Source organism: Chiloscyllium plagiosum, chromosome 32, assembly GCF_004010195.1.
Source record: "Chiloscyllium plagiosum isolate BGI_BamShark_2017 chromosome 32, ASM401019v2, whole genome shotgun sequence".
NCBI lineage: Eukaryota > Metazoa > Chordata > Chondrichthyes > Orectolobiformes > Hemiscylliidae > Chiloscyllium > Chiloscyllium plagiosum.
Genome location: NC_057741.1, coordinates 32,009,182 through 32,026,837, shown reverse-complemented (window position 1 = coordinate 32,026,837; position 17,656 = coordinate 32,009,182). Strand labels below are relative to the sequence as shown.

The following is a 17,656-nucleotide window of genomic DNA, read 5'->3' as shown; positions in this document are numbered from 1 at the left end:
CCCTGCCCTCCCCTTCACTGTTTGATCACACAGCATTGCCCTTTGATGTGAAGGGCACTGCTTGTCACTGGCCACTCAGGGTTTCCTTTCTTCCTGGTGGTGGAATATAAATTCTGGTTTGTGGGCGGCACGGTGGCACAGTGGTTAGCACTGCTGCCTCACAGCGCCAGAGACCTGGGTTCAATTCCTGACTCAGGCGACTGACTGTGTGGAGTTTGCACATTCTTCCCGTGTCTGCGTGGGTTTCCTCCGGGTGCTCTGGTTTCCTCCCACAGTCACAAGGATGTACAGGTCAGGTGAATTGGCCATGCTAAATTGCCCGTAGTGTTAGGTAAATAGGGGTATGGGTGGGTTGTGCTTCGGCGGGTCGGTGTGGACTTGTTGGGCCGAAGGGCCTGTTTCCACACTGTAAGTAATCTAATCTAATCTAATCTATTCCATCCAAACCCCTTCCTCTACATTTACCCCTGACTCTTGTACCTAACCAAACATCCCTGATCACTATGGGCAATTTAGCACAGACAATCCACCTAACCTGCACACCTTTGGAGTGTAGGAGGAATCCCACGCAGGCATGGGGAGAATGTACAAACTCCACACAGACAGTCACCCGACATTGGAATTGAACTCAGCTCCCTGGTGCTGTGAGGCAGTCGTGCTAACCATTAGAGCCACTGTGCTGCCTCTGTGCTTGCGTTGGTAATGTTGTAATGTAGGAAAGCCTTCTCTTGACTGAGGGTGAGTAGTTATTGTGTGGCATTGACTCAGAATCTATGGTGCCTTGTTTCTCGCAGGGCTGGAGCAAGAAGGCCTCTTTCGGGTGAACGGGAACGTGAGGGTGGTGGAGAGACTGCGGCAGAGGTACGACTCCGGAGCGAAACCAGATCTCGTCCAGGAGGCCGATGTCTACTCAGTCGCCAGCCTCCTCAAACTGTTCCTGCGGGAGCTCCCCGACTCACTCATTGTCTCCAGGCTGCATTCCAAGTTCATGCAGCTCTATCAGGGTAAGTGCTCAGTCTGTGTTAGAGACCGAGGGAGAAAATGGGCAGCACTGAGGTTGGCACCATGATGGCTGTGCCGTCGGTGGGCTTTGTAACCGGGAGCGGGGGACCTTCATCAGGGATACTGCCCCAGAGTGAATCTCAATTCATTTCTGGGATGGTTGAGAGAAAGATGGCAATTACCCCATTCTGATTGGGAAGAATCAAGCCTCGGTGCAGTGATCATTTTAATGACAGGAAGGTTGAAGAGAGGGATGATGGATGATAGGGGTATGATGTCTGGGAGGATGATGAATGTGGTTGAGGGTTTAGGAGGGTTGGGGTGTCGGGAATGGAGGATAGAGGATGTGGTTGGAGGATGTGACTTTGGTTGAGTATTAGTTATGATTCCGGTCATGAAACCCCTGAGTGTCTCCCTCAAAAAATTGGTTTATAGAACTGTGGAGCACCCAAAGCATTGGTCTGTGTGTGTAATATACAAGCTCCATATTAAACAGATCTGCCCTTTTAAACAAGCGCTCAGTGTTGTGTCAGGAAAGCAAGCCACAGAGAAACTAATTGATAGAGATGCAGAGCAGACTGACCTTGATGGTGCCTGTGATGGTGATGGGGATGCAGGGATGCCTTCAAAAAATCAGGGTGGAACAAATTGTCTAAAAATCGACTCAAAAAGATCTTCTGCACTAGACTGCTCCATCCAGTGGCCAGCACCTGTCACTACATACTAATGTTGAGTAGGCCATTCAGCCTTTCAAATCTATTCTGCCATTGCATTAGAAATTTTAACTCCTTTGACCCACCTTGGTTTCAACTCCCTTCTCACTGTAGTTTAACAATTATCTATCAATCTGAATTTTGACACTTTCAATTGATTCCCAACCTCAACAGCTTCTTGGGACAGAGAGTTCTGGATTTCATCCTCCACTTTTCAGTAGAAATAGAATCATAGAATCCCTACAGTCAAAAAGAGCTTGCACCAATTGTCCAAAGAGCATCCCACCCTTTCCCTCTAACCCTGTATTTCCCATGACTAACCTGCACAACCCTGAACACTATGGGAAATTTAGGATGTGTTATGACAAGGGGTAAACCTCCTACTTAATTTAAACATGCAACACAGAAAAGATTTATCCTCTGCAATAATCTGTGAAAATTTGAGAAGCTAAGAATTATCCCAAAAGTGACTATTTAATGTACAAAAATTTTAAGAACTCTATTTTTTAAGTCTAACATAGAACATTAACTAACAACTATTTACAACTCCTTTCTCTAAATGATCCTTTACTATCCCTTCTGTAATACTAATCTGATAAAACCTCCAATTAAAATTTACCAAAAAGTTCAAATTTCAAAACCAGCCAGCTGTCGAACGTTCTGTTTGTATCTTCCTCTGTCTTATTTTCATCTTCTTAGGAATTATGTTTCACAGGTCATTGATTGATAAAGGTACCTTTAAGAGAGCTATTTTTTGGGGCAGTCTGTGGCTTGGCAGTTCTCCCCTCAGCTGTTCAATTTTTCCAGGTCTATTACCCCAAACTTGATTGGAAATTGGTATTTTGGGGTATAATTTTGCCGAATTTGAATTTGTTTTTGTCTCATAGCAACTCAGCCAGTGCTAGCTGCTGGACCAAATGTTCCATTGTAAATCCTCCAGCACTCTGTGTGTTTGCTAAGTCCTTCACTCTTTTAAAGGTACAGTACACTTCTACACCTTCATAACACATTGCTAATTTACCTAACCTGCTCATCTTTGGACTGTGGAAGGAAACTGAGCACCTGGAGGGTACCCACACAGATATGGGGAGAATGTACAAACTCCACACAGACAGTTGCGTGAGGCTGGAATCGAACCCTGGTCCATGGTGCTATGAGGCAGCAGTGCTAACCACTGAGCCACCCTGTGAAATGCTTCATGACATTGATCCTGAACAGCCTGGCTCTGGTAGTTCAATTATGCCTCTGGCAATCACCTTCCCCCCACTCCCCTCGCCCCCACACTCTGAATCCCCTTGAACGGGCAGGTACACTTTAAAATTTGAGCCAAGCCATTTCAAAGTGAAACCAGGGAGCATGTTTTCACACAAAGGGAATTGGAAATCTGACGTTTGTTCCTCCTACAAACAATGAAAATTTTCATGGCCAAGTAAGGATTCTGCACTAATTTGGAGACACCCAACAAAAAAAATCACAAAACTGCAAAAATGATCAAGTGCCTCTGCATGTGTTATATCTCATGGTCTATATGTAAATATACCTTTAAGAGGCATTCTCAGGAAATCATCTTACCACGTGGCCTGAGGGTATGAAGACCTCATACTCCATCTCAACCCCAGAGCGTTAGCAGCATGACATGCCACTGGAAGCATGCTGTTCATTTATAATCTAAGGTGTGCATATGCTAGTTAGCTGTAATGAACTTCTGTTAGGTTCTTCAATTCTGCAACATCCCCCATTGATTGTTATGTCGCAGGGTATTGACATAAGCATTGCCACATGAGGCTAAATACCCTGTTGGAGTCAAACTCACATCACAGTGCCCCACATTTTACAGTTCTTGAACTGCTGGCAAGATGTAAAAAGCACTTCAGGAAGAAATGTTGATAGTTAACGGCATATGTTCAATGCAACATAACTAGGCTGGAAAAATAGGCTGCTCATCTTCTGTTCAGGAGTGAGGATCTCCTCCCACACTGGGTTGGTGGTCCCTTGCATGTGGGCCTGAAGCATCTTGGGAAATGAGCTCCTCTGAAGACTTAGTTCAGGGCAGCCACACCAGAGGAGGACACACTTCAGGGATAATGCTGAAACATTGAGAAGAGCGTTAACTCCTGGGAGACTGTCACCCTGGACTGGACCAGGCAGAGGCAGAGTCTGTAGGAAGGATCCCAGCTTCTGAGACCTGCAACATCAAAACGAAGAGGGGCAGTGAGAACAGCGAGTGGGTCAGGGAGCAAAACTGGCAAAATAAACCGGAGTATCTGGAAATGAAATACAGTGATCATTTTTGAGCACTGTTCTGAGGTAAACACATTGGATCAGTAGGCGTCATTCACAGGTTTTTTTTTGCTGGATTTTCCTTCTAGAAAAGTCTTCAAGATCTCTAGTCAGCCCTGTCAACCATCTTCAGACCCATGGAAGGCAATCATCCTGTTTCCAAGGGACAACCAATAACAATAACCTTGACCTTCCCATCTTGCGGGTCATTTCCTGTCCACACACCATCAGTCCTTTTTGAACTACACAGTTTATTTCTCGAGTTTGTATTCGCCTGCATTCAGAGTTAGGTTTATTCAGTAATGTGGCCAACCTAAACAAGTATTGGCCAGTTGACTATTCCCTCAATTGTCGCTATTCCTTCTGCTGGCCAAATATTTCAACTCAAACAATATTTTCCCTTCCAGAAGCTCATTAACTAAATGACAAAGCTTTCCCAAGCTACCACGTTCAGCAGCACAGTTGTAGCACCCTCTGCAGACACAGTTCATGTACTGCAAGACAATATGTACAATCCTTGACTTCTGTTTCTATTTGCCAACTTTAAAACTAATCGAGGCCAATGCAATAGCCGCACCCCCTCATTTCTAAGGGTTGCAGATTTGGAGACTGAAATATGTGTTTGAGGTTTTCTCTTGGTTCATATTTTGGCACCAAGTTTTGAACTGGCCCTGAAAGGTTATTTCAACAGGGATAGGGAGCTCTAGTTGATCCACACTCACTCTCACGTCGCCAGCACAGGGCTGAATGAAACGCAGCCTATCCTGGACATCATGGCTACACTTTGTAGCTCAGCTCCTGATATAGGCGAGTGCCTGTCTGCGTGACTTTGGCCCAATACGGGCATTCAGAATTCAGATATTTTCCTCTAACTCTGTACATCCCCTCAACCCAACGTCACGATGCCAGAAAACTTATTTGCTATCTCCTTCCTTTAAGTATTTTTTCCTGAGTTACTTTATCTTCAGTGGGTCATCAAGTGGATTACCCCGCAGTGACTCCCACTTGATCTCGGGTGCAATGGCCTTTGCTGTCAGACTTATTGGCAAAGGTCCCATTGAGGTCCAGACAACCCAGCCCCAGAAGACTCTGAACTGTCTGGCTCAGGGAATCATGTTTGGGTGGACAGATGGTCTTCTGTCCCTGGGAATCCTCCAGGAAAATTCTAGGAGGGATACCAGTGAATGGCTTCACTTGTTGAGGGGGTGATTTGTCCATGAAAACCATTAGAGGCCTGCTTAGATAATGGCGATACTGAGAGGGTAATGACTTTGACCATCTTGCAGTCTCATGCACACATTATACACAAGGTTGTATTGGAGTTACTATTTCCAGGAGTAGTGAGAATTCAGAAACTTCACCCATCTCGACATTGTTTGCTGTTGAACTGAGAGCAACTTTCTGATGATGCTTATCAGAACCAATGCATTGGAAGCAGAAAATGTTGGATGCTTCATAAAGTAACAGTTGTATGTTGTGCTACTAACCAAATCCCATCCAAAACAACCATATTGTGTCATGTATTGCATCCCTGCACTATTCAGTCCTTGGCAAATCAGGGTCAATTTGACATAAATCAATGTTAATTTTGCTCCTAAACAGGCCATTGTGCAGAGGTTGAAGTCTGTGCAGGCCTTGGGACAGCTTTCTTTAACAATTAACCTATCAAGGATTCAGTCTGACCCCAGAAAGTGTAGACGAGCGAGCATTGGGAACCACAGAAGGAAATGAAAGACTGATAATTGGACATTTCCCTACCTCAAGACGTCCCAACTGAATAGTTTTGCACTGTAGAAATAAAAACACATGATTGCTAAGTAAGGTAATGACTGCACTCAAACAGCTCCCGTTTGCAAAAACCAAAATACAATGTCCAACTTTAAATGTCATTCCCTGAATGGGCAGCATTCACTAAATATTCCTGAGCGTGTCATTAATTAAGGTGATAATGAGTTTAAGATTGTCAGTCAGTCTGGTAGTGTGGATGTACTGGAAGCTAGAAATATTAAAACACAGGGCCCAGTTCTTTGCAGGCAGAAGGAACATATGCTGACATTGTGTCTGTTTCAAATTCACAAAATAGATGGCAGCCATTCTCTGGTTCAGTTCAGAGGGCAACATATCGATGAAGCATTCTTCCTTATTTAAAATTAAACAAGGCGTGGCAATTAACTGTCAAGACATCATCTAACTGCTGCATTCTCACTGGAACGACTCGACCAACCTGAGTCCACTTGCCAACCAATCAGCAGTCTCCTCTCATAATGTACAAAAGAGTTGTGTTTCCTTTGCATTGGTATTGTTGTGAATTGACCTGACTAGTGGAAGACAAAAAGCTTCAATAAGATATTTTTCTTTTTGCAAAATTTAGTTGCTAATTTGTGCACAACCAGGCCCACAACTAGAACTGAGCTAGTATTCAGAATATCTGGTTTATTAGAAGATCCGCCATGATCTTAATAAATGGGGGAGCAGGCTCCAAGGGCCAGACAGCCTACTCCTGCTCTGAGTTCCTATGTTCTTATTAGACATTGGTCGAGGGAGAAATGTAGGTCAGACCACCAGGAAGGTTGCGGCTGGTCTCATACAGCTATTTCAACAGGATAATGTATGTCCTCTTGACAGGATAAACATAGCTTCCGCTTAGCAAATCATCTGAAAAATCATCGCCTTCAACAGTGCAGCACTCCCTCAGAACTGCACAGCAAACCTTAGTCAATATTGTGGGCTAGAGATTCCACTTTGTCCAAAAGGGCTTGAACCCAATATCTTCTGATTCACACACAGCAGTGCCACCCACTCAATCAAACTGGCTAAGAGCAACATTCACAGTGATACATTTGATCAAAATTGTTTGTAACAATGCAATACAAAATCAATACTATGCAAAACAATGTTGATAGCAGTGTTACAAAAGAATTCACTGTATCTGTGAAAATAATGAGTTGTGATGTTTTCCAGCCCTGAAAATAGCTCTCCGCCAGGGCTGACCAATGTGCCAGCAAAGATTATGTACTAAAATAACACAAAGAACTCTGGATGCTGGAAACTCTGCTTTCTCTCCACAGGTCGGTGCAACATCGAGGGCCAAAGGGCCTGTACTGCGCTGTAATGTTCTATGTTCTACACAGTCAGATCTGTTGAGTTTCTCCAGCAATTTCTGTTTTTTGTTTGCTAAAGATGATGTACTGATAGCCCCAGGTTGCAGTTTGAACCCATGACCTTCTGACAGTGACACTTGAATGCTAACCTTGGACATCCCTCTGTCTCAGATGCTAATCTCATAGCTCACATGGTTGGGCAGGAGTGGTAAATGCCAGAAAAAAGGGGGAAATGTTATTGCACGCCCAGTCACTCAGCCTTGAAGGTACAAGACTCCTGCAGATTCTGCTGAGAACCCTGGCCTTCAGAATGAAGTTCCTCCTGAAAATTGGACTCACTCCACCTGACAAAGGAGCATCGCTCCAAAAACCTGACTAGTGGAAGACAAAAAGCTTCAATAAGATATTTTTCTTTTTGCAATATTTAGTTGCTAATTTGTGCACAAGCAGGCCCACAACTAGAACTGAGCTAGTATTCAGAATATCTGGTTTATTAGAAGATCCGCCATGATCTTATTAAATGGGGGAGCAGGCTCCAAGGGCCAGACAGCCTACTCCTGCTCCGAGTTCCTATGTTCTTATTAGACATTGGTCGAGGGAGAAATGTAGGTCAGACCACCAGGAAGGTTGCGGCTGGTCTCATACAGCTATTTCAACAGGACAATGTACGTCCTCTTGACAGGATAAACATAGCTTCCGCTTAGCAAATCACCTGAAAAATCATCGCCTTCAACAGTGCAGCACTCCCTCAGAACTGCACTGGAAACCTTAGTCAATATTGTGGGCTAGAGATTCCACTTTGTCCAGAAGGGCTTCTGGTTTGGTTTGCAGTGGGACGTGAACAGGCCCCTCACTGGGCTTGACTGAAAATAAAAATAGGAAACCCTAGAGGTGCAGAGTAATGAAGAGAAGCAAAGGTTTGTGCCTTTCGTCAGAAGTGGGAAAATTTAGAGATGCATTAGATCCCAAGCAAGGGTGAGAGAAGAAAAGCAGAAGGATGATCTGTGATCGAGTGGAAGACAGGAGAGATTGACAGACAGGAAAGTCAGTCTTCAGGGGCAAGGTTAGAAACAAAGATTTGTGCCCAGAGCTTCTTTGCTTAAAAAAAACACTGAACAAAGCAAAGAAAAGGAAATGAAATGGAGCAACGAGTATAGTCAGCCATTGTTAATCTCAGTGTTAAATCCAGAGGCTGTGAAATGCTTAATTGAAAGAGAAGGTTTTGGCTCCTCAAACTTCGATGGATGTCCTCACAGCAGCAATGCAGTGCTGCCTTAACCTGCTGAATATTTCCATCATTTTCTCGTTTTATATTCAGCCTCCACAGTGTTCTGCTTTTCGATGAGAATTTCACTTGATTGTGGTTGTAATTTCGGAAGATGCATGTTCAAGTTGAAGTCAGTACTGCAAGGGTTAATATCAAGTTTCGTGATCATCTTTTGACCGGGACAGGAATGGGAAAAGAACAGTTAAGTGTTTGGTGTTTGCATGTCATGGGTCAGGAAAGCTCTATTGTCTGTCACCCATCACCACATTAATGCCAAGCAAAGCCTGATGTACTGAAGCTTAGGTTAGATGCCAGCTGTTAACTTGGTGACCTTGTACAACATAGCAAACTGAGCACTTGAGCTAAAATAAAATAAATAAAACAAAGTAATCCTTAATGTCCTCAACCACTAGCCTCCACATTTTTTTTATTGGATGTCTGTATCAGGAATACCAAAACAACTGGCTTCAGTTTGAAACTGTCTCATTGTTTTTGTCTGATTTGGTTAACTCCCTGCTTTTGGAAGACCTGGGGCAGTCTCAGAGGATCTGATAAGTGTCTGATGAGTTTGCACATGATTTAAACAATAAAGAACTTGTGGCGTGATTTAGATAACAGAATTATCTTGGTTTTATTGTCCAAAACTTTAAGTTAAATTGTATTCATATAAATTTTAAACACCATCAGGTTTTGACATTCAGTTCAGGCTGGGCCACATTGGTTGTTGTAACACAGTTATGTTCTGCACCCCATGGCTAAAGCAGGACGTGTTTTCAGTTTAATTGTGCTGCATTTTCCCTGAGTGAATCCATTATGATATTCATAGGTAGATTATCTTGGTTCATATAAGTCATTATGTGACCCGAGTGAATTCGAGCTGAAAAATACTAAATGTCTGATGTCCTTCAGGTTTTCAGCCATAAATTGTATCTTTTTCACCAGCTTTTGGGTCACTTTTCCAGCTGCACAAATTGGCCATGGATTTTCAAGCCAAAGGATGAATCCCCTGGCAGCTTTCCTGCAATCCGTTCCAGGGAGCCCTCCCTGTTAGTAGAAGCAATCCTGAGCATGGAAAGGGATCAGCAGACTAACCCTGCAACTGTGGTCTTCCAGAGTTAGCTGAGAAGACTTGGCTTCACCCACCCTGAACTACTGAACAGTTTCCAACTTGAGCATCGTCCTGAGGGACCAGCCAAACTCAACCATGAGCTGCCCCCAGGTCATCAGCTCTAGTCCCAGAGTAATCATACAATGTACAAGGAACTCATCCAGTCCCATTGCTGTGTGCATCGCAGGCATGGTCAGCATTTATCACTCGCCCTGAACCAGGGCATTCTGCATGTTGTAGGGGCAACCAGAGTGCCATTAGGGAGGGAATTCCAGGATTTTAACCCAGTGACACTGAAGGATAAATTTCCAAATCAGGATGGTGAGCGGCCTGGAGGGGAAATTGCAGGTGGGGGTGTTCCTATATATCCACTGCCCTTGTCCTTCTAGATGGTTGAGATCACGGGTTTGGAAAGTGCTGTCTGAAGGTATATACTGCTATCACTGTGAGTTGGTAGTGGAGGAAGTGAGTGTAGAGGGTGGTGGATTACAGTGGCAGGAACAGAAATTACAGTACCCAGTCCAGCTCTCGACCCCAGTGCACCAGCTGCTCCCCCTACCCATAGTGGGACCTCTAGAATCTCAAGCCCTAGTTATTGAGCCGTGAGGTAGCCTCCTGCCCCTGAGTGGATGCCGTGTGAATCAATGTCCTGGACATTGCCAGGCTTCTTGCTATTGTTAATATTGAAAGTGCCCCCATCCAGACAAGTAGGGAGTATTCCATCGCATGGCTGACTTGTACATTGTAGATCTTGGGTAGGCTTTGGGGGATTAGGAGGTGACTTATACAGAGCAGAATTCCCAGCCTCTGTATTTGGTTTCAGTATCTGGGATGTGGCGAATGGTGCTGAATGTGGTGCAATTGTCGATGAACATCCCCATGCCAGATCTTAAACTGAAGGGAAAATCATTAGTGAAGCAGCTGAAAATGGTAAAGTACCTTGGGGAGCTAGAGCAGATGATCAACCTTCAACAACTGCAACATCTTCTTCTGTGCCTGATATGATTCTAACCAGTGGAGCATATTCCCCAATTCCCATTGATACCAGTTTATCTCGAGCTCCTTAATGCCACCCTTGGTCAAATGCTGCCTTGATGTCAAGGGCAGTCATTCACCTCATCTCTGGAGTTCAGCTTCTTTGCCCATATTTGAACCTGGATTCTAATGAGATCAGAAGCTGATGGAACCCAACCAGGGCACACAGTTGGTGAAAGAACGAGCAAATTAATCTCATTCCTGCTCTTGGTCATGTCTTCTATCACTATTTTATGTGTGTCCCAGCTCCCTACTTGTAATTGTGAAGACTGAGTGTGTATTTTTGTATGTGTGTGTGTGTATTGATCTGTGTGCATGTGTATGCCTGGCAAAGTGTGTGTGTCTATGTATGTCTATCAGCATGTGTCTGTGGGTGGGTGTTTGTGCTTATGTATGTCTGTGTATCTGTGTTTATGTGTGTGTGTGTGTCAGTGTGTAAGCAAGTCTTTGTGTCTATATGGCTGTGTGTGTAAGTCTGTGTATGTGTCTGTGTGTGTGTCTGTGTGTGGAGGGATGCGTGTGTGTGTCTGAGCTCAGAGTGAGAATGGCACAGTCAGCCCACCTGCCCATTGCCGTAGTTTGTCTAAAGTTAGTGTGTGCATTCTCACCCGGTTGCGAGCAGCTATTTTGACGAATGTTTATAATTTTTGTGAGTCATGTGGTCAGTCATGTGAAATGAGACCCTTGCACCAACTGTCCTTCCTGTGTCTGGGAGGTTTCATATCCAAGAGCGATTAGCATCAAATCAGATGATAACTGTGTCTCTCCAGGTATTAGGGAAACAATAAATCCTTGATCACATACTTAACAGCTCCATTGGAGCATTGGACATTTACTCTTTGATTTTGAATGTTGTGCGATACACAATGTTGCAAAGATGTGTAGCCGCAGTAATGCTATGAAACAAAATTAACTGAGCTGAATGCTGATCTCATTTAAAATGATACACAGGCTATTTAGGTGCCCTCTGTTATTTTCTCACTGCTATTCTACCAAGTCGCTGGTGTTTGAGAGCTGGAATTTGAAAATTACTTTCTGACATTCTGAACCCCTGACGAATTTGTGTCTCTCTCTGTTACCTGTTGCCACGTGCTTCTTTCCTCATCTTCTGTTCTCTGTTCGAAGGCAGGTCAGATCCACAATGCCAACACACCCACCATGGGCAGGGCAAGGAGGCAGCTCCTCAATTCACCACACTGCGGATGGCATTCCCTTTTCCAGACTGTCTTGCTCTGTAGCTGCCATCACCATCCGCATGTCACTCCCTTGTCTCCCAGCTTTTCCACTGCCGGAACAGGAATTATACGCTGTGCTGATGGCACAGATCTGCTCTAGCCAACAGAGGTGACAGGCCTACCCAGAGATCTGAGGTGCTGACGGATGATATCACCTGGAGCTACGGTAGAGGCTCCAAATTCTTCTCCATCATGGGCTATGATCTCTTCTGCTCTTGCCATTGGCTTATGTTACAAACACTTACAAGGTGATACTCAACCTGTTTGACCATGTTTAAAACATCTCCCTTGGTCATCAAGTCCTGGAGTGGAACTTGAACCAGGAGCTTCTGACTCAGAGGTAGTGACACAACGAACTGTGCTATAGGATGCCCTTCAGGGCTTCTTTATACCAAAACAATAAGTGGTAGATTTTATCTGTATCATGTGTTTGTATGTACATATGCATGTGTGTTGTGCACATATGCGTACATGTATGTATGTGTGCATATGCATGTGTGTTTATGTGTTTGTGTGTGTACATGTGTTTAGATACATGCCTGTGTTTGTGTGTGTATGTGCATCTGTTGGTGTGTTTTGCTGTTATGACAAAGAAAGCAAAGGCGCCTAGAACCTCTTCCAACTTCAAGACATCCTGAGACACCTTGCAAAATCCATTTGAAGTGTGGGGTAAGCAGCAGTCAGTTTGTACAAAGTAAGTCTCCACAAGCAGCAGTGCATAAATGATTAGGCAGTCTGTGTTTGTGATGATGAATAAGATTTAAATATTGACCGAAACACTAGGGAGAACTCCCCCAGCTCACTTTTAACATTGTGCCATGGTATCTTTCAGATTCAGGCAGGCAAAAGTGAGGACTGCAGATGCTCGAAATCAGAGTCTAGATTAGAGTGGTGTTGGAAAAGCACAGCAGGTCAGGCAACATCCGAGGAGCAGGAAAATCGACGTTTCGGACAAAAGGGCTTTTGCCCGAAATGTCGATTTTCCTGCTCCTCAGATGCCATCTTTCAGATTCACCCAAGTGAGTAGATAGAGTCTCAGTTTAACATCTCATAAAACTCAATGGATCAGGCAGCGTCCAGTGAAGAGCCAAGGGTCCAAGTTGACTTTCAAAGTATTTGCCCTGGCTGAGAACTGAAAGATATTGCACGCCGACAGTGTTTAAGGCAGAATCAGAACGAAAGGAAGAAGGCACAGGAAAAACCACTGAAAGACTTGGAAAAGGCTGAGGTGAGAAATCAGGAAATTGTCAAAGGATGAAAGATACAAATATCCCAGAACTTCACTCAAAGGGCTGGATGGTCAATAAGGAGGGGAAGCAGGCTGAAAGTAGCTGAGCAATCACTTCAGCCAACAGGGGATTATTCAGTCATGCATACTGGGGTAAACCTTCTCCATTTGGGTGCAACACCCTGTCTACCCAAGCTTTGGCTGATTCATTCAAACAGTAACCCTGAGGAAAAGCAGGGTGACTGCTCCAAGCAGCTCTCTGAGAGTGAGGCTGTGACCAGGAGTGACAGCCCCAATTACATGCTGTCATCTCCAGAGTGAGACTTGAAGCCATAAGCTTTTGTCTTTGATGTGAGTGTCTCTGTTAGCTGCTTGTTGTTGTATGTGCTGCTTGTGGGAGCTTGCTGTGCACAAATTGCCTTCAATACAACAGTGACTGCACTTCAGAAGGCGTCCACTGACAGGAAAGCACTTTAGTGACAAAGAGTGCTATATAAATACAAGTTCTTTTCTTTCCAGAAATATTGTGACCTGGAACTCGCAGTTCATCGCCTCCAGCTGGAGATTGGCCTGAATAGTTGGTTAACAGTGGATGAAAGGGGTCAGTTGTGAGGAGACATACATTTAGCAGATAAGGGATGTGCCTTGTAGGATCATTTGGGTAATGATACTCAATTAACCAAGTCACAGTTGCACAGGAAATGGACAAAATGCATGGCTCTTCCAATTTAGCAAATTATTAGATTATAGGCAGATAGAGATTTAACTATTTGAGCACTGTAATGTTCTGTGCAACTTCAGGGCAAAAGTGAGTACTGCAGATGCTGGAGCTTAGAGTCAAGATTAGAGTGGTTCTGGAAAAGCACAGCAGGTCAGGCAGCATCCGAGGAGCAGGAGAATTGATGTTTCAGGCAAAAGCCCTTCATCAGGAATGTCCGGCTTTTACCTGAAGCAGCATGGATGAGTTTCTGTGCTGTAAGTATTAGGTGATATAAATACAGATCCTTCTTTGCAATTAGTAACATAAGGGTCGACTGAATTTACTGGGGATGGAAATATTGCTTTGACTTTTAAGGAGAGGCCATTGGAAGGAGAGCAGTGATGTTCTTCACCTCTGTTGCACTGCTGGTCAAACAGATCAATTTCTTATCTTCGTTCCAGGTCGCAATGGAGATCAAGAGGAGCTGCAGTGGCTTCTGAGGCAGCTTCCAGATGTTAACTATTTCGTGTTGAAATTCCTGTGCCACTTTCTGACCCAAGTGGCTGCACACCAAAAGACCAATCGAATGACCATTTACAACCTCGCCACAGTATTCGGCCCCAATGTATTCTAGTAAGTCTGGTTGAAAACTTTCCAAAGATATGTGCCTTTGATTTAACTGGTTCAGTCAGGGAACAAGAGAAGTCATCCTGTCTGACAGCAGCTAGTTGTAAATTCTAGCATTTCCATCTGAGTGAGCTCATGCATCAAGACTTTTTGACCGCCCACTGAAGGATTTTTCAATCTTGCTGGTTAGTCATAATCATCACTGAAGCTTTTTGTTTCATACTCATCAGGATAATTGCAAGAATGCCATATTTCAAATGATTGCAATGATTTATGCAATGGGGAAAGGAATTATTAAAGATAATCAGCTGAGGCAGCCACAAGACTCATTTCTGTTTGCTAGAAACAAGATACATTAATGCACAGCCAGCCGCCTCTGCAAACAAAAGAGTTATGTTCAAACCTTGTTTTGTTTTGAATAACTGGGGAGTATTGGGAGCCTATAGTTCACCATCGTTTTCTTCATAACAACATCTTGGTCGATGAGAGTCAACTTGCCAGCCTATCAGCATTCTTTTCCCCGTAGCATAACCTAGTGTATTGTTTGAAATTTGGTATTCTTGTCTTTGTGTGATGATTGCAATTTGAAAAGATTCAGCAACAAGTTTCTCCTTTCTGTCAGGAAAACTCGAAATATTGCATTTAAAGTCACAATGGTAGGCCAACTTCCACCATAAATTTCTGTTTGCTTTCCATATGCAGACATTCACATGAGAATATTTATGCAAGATTTTATTATTTAAGAAATAATGCCTGAATTGTTATAGTTAATGTTACAGTCCAGAGAGTCAAGCAGTGAATGTTAGAACACAGAATCCAATCTATTGCTTATGTGTACAGTCTGTAGCTTATAGTTACAGAATTATGTGTTAAAGCATTTACTTCCTAATCCTGGAAACTATTTTAGTCAGTAGCAGAAAACAAGTGAATTCCCAGTTACTGCTCACTGTGATAGAATATAATTGACGTAAATCATAGTTCTGAGGAAGGGTCACTAGACCCGAAACATCAACTCTGATTTCTCTCCACAGATGCTGCCAGACCTGCTGAGCTTTTCTGGCAATTTCTGTTTTTGTTTCTGATTTCCAGCATCTGCATTTCTTTCAGTTTCTATTTTGATGTAAATCATAGCACTTACATGAGTCAGAGAGAAGGCACCAGTTTAAAATGAGCATGTGAAAAGAAAGGTCTTAGATACTGCACTAGAAAGCTGTATTTGATAACCCACTATATACAGTATATAAGGAGTTGTGAGTTTTACATTGTGATAAGGAGCAAGAAACCTCAGGGGCAGTATATGTGCAGACATCCACAGCTGGTATCATAATGTGTAGGTATTAATATTGGATTTAAGTGCAAGGACTTAAGCTGGATAGGCTGGAACGTTTTTTCACTGGAGCATATGAGGTTGAGAGGTGACCTTATAGAGGTTTATAAAATTATCACCAAGGATATATTTCCCTCCCCTCCCCTATCAGCATTCCGTAAAGACCACTCCCTCCGTGACTCCCTCGTCAGATCCACACCCCCCCCACCAACCCAACCTCCACTCCCGGCACCTTCCCCTGCAACTGACATTTCAATTCCCCCTCCCACTCCACCAAGGATATGCAGGTCTTTGGACTCCTCCATCGCCAGACCACAACAACACGACGGTTGGAGGAAGAGCGCCTCATTTCCGCCTAGGAACTCTCCAACCACAAGGGATGAACTCGGATTTCACCAGTTTCCTCATTTCCCCTCCCCCCACCTTGTCTCAGTCAAATCCATCGAACTCAGCACCACCTTCCTAACCTGCAATCTTCTTCCGACCTCTCCGCTCCCACCCCAGTCTGACCTATCACCCTCACCTTGACCTCTTTCCACCTATCGCATTTCCGACGCCCCTTGCCCAAGTCTCTCCTCCCTACCTTTTATCTTAGCCTGCTGGACAAACTTTCCTCATTCCTGAAGAAGGGCTTATGCCCGAAATGTGGATTCTCCTGTTCCCTGGATGCTGCCTGACCTGCTGCGCTTTTCCAGCAACACATTTTTAGCTCTGATCTCCAGCATCTGCTGACCTCACTTTCTCCTTTATAAAATTATGAAAGGTAAAGATAATGTGAGTGGCAGGTATCTTTTCCCGAGGTTGAAGATTTCAAGACCAGGGGGCATATTTTTAAGGTGAAAGGAGAAAGATTTTAAAATGACATGAGGTAATTTTTTTACCCAGAGAGTGGCTCATGTGTGGAGTGAACTTCCAGAGGAAGTGGTGGATGCAGGTATAGTTTCAATGTTTAAAAAAATGTTTAGGTACATACATGAATAAGAAATGGTTTTAAGGATATGAGCCAAATGCAGGCAGGTGGGACTAGTTTAGTTTGGGATTACGTTTGGGATGGACTGGTTGGATCAGACTGTTTCTGTGCTGTATGACTCTATGATTCTGTGCAAGATGAAGCACCTCACCACCTGAATGCAAAGAAAAACACATTTAATATACAATTAGCAGTTATTATGGTAATGAGCTTGCATTAAAGTTGTTCCCCAATGGACTGTAAATTGTAACCACTCGTTAACTTGTCTCATTAATTAAGAAAGACAATACATTCATTGTGTCAGAAAGTCTCTTGATCCCCAAAATAACAAGGAATATCATACACGCAGACCCACACAGACAAATGCAGACTCACTCATGCACACTTGTGCAGACACACATATGCAAAAACACACGAGTGCACACAGATATACCCACAAGTAAATATGTACAACACACACACACACACACACACATCCACATACATCCATGTAGACTTTCAAAAGAGAAGTAACTATGTACTAAGAAAGGTTGGGTTTAATAGTATAGTCAGGACAATCTGTTAAAAATCATACAACATCAGGTAATAGTCCAACAGGTTTATTTAAGAGGACAAACTTTTGGAGCGCAGCTCCTTCATCAGGTAGCTACCTGAGCAGCGCTCCGAAAGCTTGTACTTCGAAATAACCCTGTTGGACAATAACCTGGTGTTGTGTGATTCTTAATTTTATCCACCCCAGTCCAACATCGGCTCCTCCACAGCAGGAAAATCTGTGTTCACATCCCACCTGTCCTTGGGGTGAGTCGTAAACCCTTACCCTATGTCAGAGCATAGAGGTAAAAACAATGACTGCAGATGCTGGAAACCAGATTCTGGAGTAGTGGTGCTGGAAGAGCACAGCAGTTCAGGCAGCATCAAAGGAGCTTCGAAATCGACGTTTCGGGCAAAAGCCCTTCATCAGGAATAAAGGCAGTGAGCCTGAAGCTTTAGATTAGATTAGATTACTTACAGTGTGGAAACAGGCCCTTCGGCCCAACAAGTCCACACCGACCTGCCAAAGCAC

General features: G+C 43.8%; 1 protein-coding gene across 3 annotated transcripts in view; it reads left to right on the top strand.

Moving 5' to 3' along the window:
- LOC122539484 (protein FAM13A-like) overlaps positions 1-17,656 on the top strand; it is a 220,360-nt gene that overhangs the window by 47,783 nt on the left and 154,921 nt on the right. For all 3 annotated transcript variants that reach the window (XM_043674376.1, XM_043674377.1, XM_043674375.1), the window contains 2 exons: positions 795-1,004; positions 14,131-14,302. In XM_043674376.1, the coding sequence (XP_043530311.1) occupies positions 795-1,004; positions 14,131-14,302 (382 nt within the window). The remainder of the gene's footprint in view (positions 1-794; positions 1,005-14,130; positions 14,303-17,656) is intronic.